General features: G+C 42.6%; 1 protein-coding gene across 1 annotated transcript in view; it reads left to right on the top strand.

The window, feature by feature from the left end:
• Nucleotides 1–303, top strand: part of LOC119427644 (fibronectin type III domain-containing protein 3B) — a gene marked incomplete at its 5' end in the record, with an annotated part of 20,245 nt that extends 19,942 nt beyond the window's left edge. The window contains 1 exon segment of the mRNA XM_037695281.1: nt 290–303. Coding sequence (XP_037551209.1) covers nt 290–303 — 14 coding nt within the window.
• Nucleotides 304–6,694: the final 6,391 nt, after the last annotated feature.

The following is a 6,694-nucleotide window of genomic DNA, read 5'->3' as shown; positions in this document are numbered from 1 at the left end:
ACACACACACACACACACACACACACACACACACACACACACACATACTGCAGTAAGTCACACGTTATGCCTCAGAGGAAAGTTGATAACAGAAATGCATAAAGACACTCAAAGACTCTTTGCTATTCAAAATGTAACTGTCATACTTGACTTAATTTTACAATCCCCATAGAAGTGGGGTTTACACTTTCACAGCATGGCATCATACTGGGGGGTGTTCCAGCTAGATCAGGTTTATATGTCTTCCATCCATGAGTTTTTTATATTCATGTTCCGTATGTGCTTGTAGAGTTTAGACCATGAGCATACTATGCAGTTGTAAATTATTTTAAGGAAATATTTATGGTACATGAATGTTTCTGAGCTAGTTCACCCAAATAAACCTCAATATCCAAATAAATCATGTTTTTTTTCAAGTTCAAGTCAACTTTATTGTTGTTTGAATTGTGCCGCTCAAGGTGGCTGCATGTTGGAGCAGCTCTGTTACTTTCATTTTGAGATTTTGCTTTTGGAAACTTTAATTCCTCTTTTTCTGGATGTAAATCACATTTTTTTGAATGATTGTTTCCTCTGGTATCGGATGCTGTGCAGCTGGAAGGATTATCTTGATGCATGCTCAATAATCCAGGTAGAAAAATCCAAAAAAGTTCAATCTGGTCCTCTGGACATTCAAAAAAACAAAAGCAAAACAAAGCAAAAAAAATTCTAGAAACGTTTCGTCTCTCATCCAAGAGACTTCCTCAGTCTGAGGTGCTGTTTTCAGCTCAGTCTCTTAAATAGCACCTTCTTAGAGAGGATCAACCAGTTTGCTGCTGACAACCAAAACCAGCTGATCACATGCTCAAGAAGGACCATCAGCCTAACAATGGGTCATTAGCACACTGATGGCTATTTACTACTCACAGAGGGCTGAGTGATACTAGCAATCACAGCATTGTAAGAGGGGGACAGTTGAACCCGGAGGCCTCCACCCCTGTTTAATGATGGACGATTTCTTTTCACAAAGATGGCCTCCTTTACTCCTCTCTCAAACCATCGTTCCTCTCTGTCCAGGATGTGAACATCTTCATCCTTGAAAGAGTGACCGCTGGCCTGGAGATGAGTGTAGACCGCAGAATCCTGGCCTGATGATGTTGATCTTCTGTGCTGGGCCATCCTTTTGGCCAGTGGCTGTTTAGTTTCCCCGATGTAAGACTGATCACAGCCCTATACACATATATATATATATATATACATATATATATGTGTATATATATATATGTATATATATATATATATATATATATATATATATATATATGTGTGCGTGTATGTATGTATATATGTATGTATATATGTATATATGTGTGTGTATGTATGTATTTATGTATGTATATATGTATATATATGTGTGTGTATGTATGTATATATGTATATATATGTGTGTGTATGTATGTATACATATGTATGTATATATGTATACGTATATATGTATATATATGTATACGTATATATGTATATATATGTATATGTATATATGTATATATATGTATATGTATATATATGTATATGTATATATGTATATATATGTATATATATGTTTACGTATATATGTATATATATGTATATGTATAAATATGTATACATATATATGTATACATATATATATGTATATATGTATAAATGTATATGTATATATATGTATATGTATATATATGTATATATGTATGTATATGTATATATGTATGTATATATTGTTTTGCTTTCCCATAAGCAAGGTAACCACTGGGGTTAGTGATAAGCACCTTGCTTGCAGCCTCTTCTCCAAGGGGTCCAGAAGCCAACCTCAGCGCCGTGGTATTACCTACAGCTTTCTAAAGTGGCCTCATTAAGGCTGTGACGAGGTGATTCATCCAGAAAATTAACGACCTTCTATCCGCAAGTCACACCCTGATCTCACTCTTTACCTCGATCCTTCCAAGCAGCAGGGATTGGGTCGTCTGGTCCAGAGAAACTCACGTTAAAGTTGAACCAAGCTTCACCATGTGTCTGTTCAGTGTGTATGAAATAATAGTCCAGATTTATAAGTTTTGCTTTGCTTTAATCAATAATTTTGCATGGGGGTTCAGCAACATGCACAATTTTACAATAATTAATTTTCATGATTACATAGGATACACTTCTTCACTTAGGTAAGGCGATGGATTCTTCCTGATGACTTCCGATCCCCAAGAGCCCTTGGGGACCTGCGAACACTACTTCCACTCGGACCTTTCACACCTCAAGCCAAAAGATGTTCTCTCTCAACTCTCACTATCCAGAAACACCTCCGAGCAAAACTCACTAGTACCCAGTTTAATACCCTTAAATTTATCCTGTGTGCTGTGATTCTAACCTGACAGATTAATTTATTTAGAGCAGATGGACAGGGAAGTCCTCTTACCATGATTCTGAGGTAACCCTCAGAGAATCTCTGTGATGATAAGAAGCATATTTCCAGTCTCCCTGGGGGGGAGTACAGGCCAACCCAAAACAAACGCAGCTGTGCCAAATTGGTACGATCAGAGCTTTGGACGAGCCCAGGCCAAGCTCTTGTCAGGAGTATGGAGCCTCTCCAGTCTTGTTATTGACAAGTGAAGACTTAAATCCAATCCCGTTTCGGCGAGAAGAGAAGTAAATCCCAGCCTCATCTCAAACTGGTAAAGTCCAACTCCTTTGGGCTCTTCTGATCCCCCGAGCTGCTTCTGCTTGTAGTCCCTTCTGCCCGACTCTTCGACTCAGCTTTGACCACATTTCATCAGTCTAATCTCTATTTAAAGACCCCTTGTCCTCCTCCTCTAAGGAGGGGTTTAGGGTTTTTCTTGGAAAATTACATCATCCTTTATTCCAGTATATGACTGTTGTCCATATCTTAACCGGTCTTAACCGTTTTTTTTGGGTACTTTCCACAAAGTTGTTTTTCACTGCTCATACCAACATTTGTTTCCTGTTTTGCTCAGAAGTGCGTCAGCACGAGATGAGTCGAGATGAACTCCATGACCTTTTGTTTTTCTCACTATAATGTTTTTCAATCATACATGCTTATTACTAATAGTTCAGAATAACTCCTGAAAATCTTTACAAGGGTTATATACTGACCACTATCCCCAGTTTGTACTTTTTGCATTCATAACTGGCTTTTGTTCTTTTCCCTTCCACTTAAGACATGTACAGACTTGTTTTTGTGCTTAAGGCATGTTCAGACTTTTTATGGCAACAGGCTTGTTATGGTACATCAGGTCTCGATCTGCTCCTACATTTCAACACTTTTCAATAACAAGTAATTCACACAATCATACAATCGGTTACACAATTCTTATAAATCATTAGTTGATTACTTGTTGATTATTGGTATATCACTTTTTGATTACACATTTTTATATTGAGCTTGATTACTATTAATGATTTTTAAAGCAGAAGTTCAGTTCTTTGTTCTCAGCTGTGGAGGAGAATGGATCAGCCTTCACCTCATTAAAGCTGGCTGTCCGTTACTCCATCATTTGGACACCAGGTTTATCAACACCCCCTTCTTGAAGTCAGATCCTTCTCCTTTTTGGTGCCAGGTTTGCTGTATCTAGCACTCCTGTTCTCCCTCCCAGGAGTCAACCACTGTCATGTTGTCCAGGTTGGTGTTTGGTGTGAGCTGTCCCGCCTGCTCTTCATCTGGTGGCGTTCGCTTCCTGGGCCCCCGGGCTTGTTGGGTCTTGACAGAAGGTTGACCTGGCGGGTTGACCCCTGATAGGTCAGCCGATCTGTTGGACTGAAGGGTTGGTGGTTCCTCGGTTAGGGGTGAATCCACAGGGGTAATGGGTTCTGTAATTATCTGCCCCTTGGTTGGTGGGATCTTTGCAACTAGATTGGGCGTTTCACAAAACTGATTCAGTCCCAGGGGGACAACCCTCAACACTTCAGATTCAGCTATTTCTGAAAGGGGGAGCCCTTCTGGTGTTAAGATCGGGGGCTCAGAATCTGCTGGGCTGGTTGGGTCAGTGAGAACGGTGCCATCGGTACTCAGGGGTCCAGACTGGCTCGCTTCACTACTCAGGTACCTACTGAAGTCATCCAGGTAGTTGTCCAAGAAACTTAGAGCACTGCGTTCTAATGGGAGTTCGGGTGACCTTCGGATCATCTCCACTTCCATGGGCTCGGCTTCATACTGGGACTTTGCTGGTAAAGGGTTGGGTGGGCCAGTGGTTGGTTCCTGGGGCTGGCTGGCTATCACGGTTGGGGTCATATAGATATTAACACTGGCACGTCTACTTTCTCTCAAGGCTGCCGTTGGTACGGAGACTACCAGAGGGGTAGTTGTCAACCCTGCTGTTAAAGTGGCCGAAATTGATGAGGACATGGGTTCTTGGTGCCCCTGTTTGAACTTGAAAGAGGGGCCGTGAACCAAGGGTAACCCTGTAGCTAAATGATAGGCTACATGCCTGGTAACTTTGTTGGTGTTTTCCCAGAGCTTTACTATTACTGGGTAATATATGGCTCGTAGGGATATAGGGGTCAGAGCCCTCGGCTGAGGTCCAGATGCTCTTGCAGGTGCTCTCCGTCTCCCAGCACTTTTCTGCAGACACTTGAGGGAGACTTTCGGGCTCCTCTGAGACTAGAATGCCATGCACCCCTGTCGCGATTACTACCTTAGAGTGACAGCCTTGGCACCACAAGGTTGGACCCACCGCCCATAGGAAACGGGTCTTCTCCAACCCTAGAAGGCAATAACAGCAGACCGTTGAAGGTTCTGCTGCTGTCAAGTTGTTGGGGCGCTGAACCTGTATGGTGACAGTTGTGACTTTGGTCTAAAACCTATTCCCTTAATTACTTTTTAGTGTAAGGTTTTCTTAAACTGATAAAGGGTGATTCTACCCTGTCGTCTGGTGATCCCACAATAGGTGTGGGTAATGAATTTCTCCCACTCTTCCAATTGGTTTATTTGTTGGGTTGTTATTACTGTTTTCCAATCACAGTACCCAGGTAGCGCCGCCCCAGAGGTGTTGGAGATTCCGTATTCCCTATATGTAACCCTTATGGATTTTTCCTTCCCTCTAGATTCTGTTATCTTGATCTTGCATTCGTTACCACAAGGTGTTTCTTTAATCATCTTGATCTGTTGATGGTCATATACTTCCTCTTCGCAGTGGCAGAGGATGATCTCTCCGGTTTTTGTTGTTGCTACAATTTTGTCCTGGACTGTGAAAGCGGACGTCCAGCTGCTGTAGATGGTTGCTGAGGTCAGGATGCAGATCAGCGTCTGGATTCTGCTCCTTATGCCTTCTAGAAAGAGAATACATGTAATATAGCATGGCATGGCCGCAATTATGAAATCAAGGTCTGTTTTACTCTCGGTCCTCATCGTGTTTTCGAAACACTCAACTTCGTATTGCTGGGCCTGTACAGGCCGTCAGCTATCCGTTGAGCCTTTCCCAAACCGATGATACCTCGAGTTTACAGGATTCAATAGTAAAATCAAACACACAAAAAAGAAAAGAAATAAACAATTTAACAAAGTTTAACTAAATCAATCAACCAAAATTAATCAAAAATAGCGTGAGCGGGGAGGGGTTAAGCTGTTGTTGGTTACTTGATTATGTTTGTTCCTTCATCTTTGGATTGGCTTTTCTCTTCACCCTCTTGAGATTCTGTGGCCTTCGCTGGCCTCCGGTGCAGGGGGAGCTGGATCAGGTCTCGGCTTAAAGATAGCGGCATAGGTCATCATCCATACCACTATAGGTACTGTGGTGCAGAGGCTGGCCCAATAGGCCACTGCACATATTCCCCAGACCAGACTCCATCCAATTAAGACGGCTAATTTTAAGATCCATTTACGTCTGTTCTGTGGTTGCAGGGATACTACCTGATATAGCATATTTGCCAACACAGCGACGGCTACCGTCCCTTCGAATAAAGTTGCTACTATTCTCCCGGCGGTACCTCCGCAGCTTGTAACTGGTATTGGCAAAGGAGTGAGCACTGCCGCACACTCAAGACCTATCACTATGGAATCTTCTATGAGCCATGCTGAAATTATGATCTTTTGCAGATAGGTGAGTTTGATTCTTCCTAACAGATAGGTGACAAAGAAATGAGGTGATATCTCAGGTCTTCTGAGTATCACGTGGGAGACGATCACCCTAGCGTACGTCTGGACTGCTACTGGAAATCTTATTAATCGTTCCCTACTCCAGTCTCCTGTGTGGCAGTAGCACATCCATGCAACTATCGTTAAAAAGTATTCTATATTGCTCCCATTAAAATAGGCTGGACATTCCGACCAAATGGTGAGATTGGGGGTTACAGTAGCTTCTGTCCCCCAATCCATAGTACTCACATCGGTTGTTGGGGTACAAGACTCGCAGTCGCCTTGGTTGTCCATAAGAATTATGAATTGCTTCTGTCCTGATCCTCGCTCTTTGCTGCCCCGGGGTAAGAGTGAAGCCGCTTCCCTGTCTATCTAATTTAAAGCAGAGCCGCACCCTGCTCCAGTGGGGGTGGCTTATTGCCCCTCCTCCATGGGCGGCACCCAGCTCTGAGGCATTCCTGCAAGAATACACGTCCTAATAAGGCAACAGCTATCACTCCGACCAGGCTTAACAAATAAGGCCATATTTTAAGGAACATACTAACTATCCACCCTTCAACAGTTTCTCCACCTTCTCTGATCACTTCTCCTACGCCCTTC

The sequence above is a fragment of the Nematolebias whitei genome, chromosome 21 (genome assembly GCF_014905685.2).
Source record: "Nematolebias whitei isolate Nwh7 chromosome 21, NemWhi1, whole genome shotgun sequence".
NCBI lineage: Eukaryota > Metazoa > Chordata > Actinopteri > Cyprinodontiformes > Rivulidae > Nematolebias > Nematolebias whitei.
This window is presented reverse-complemented; position numbering and strand designations above follow the sequence as displayed.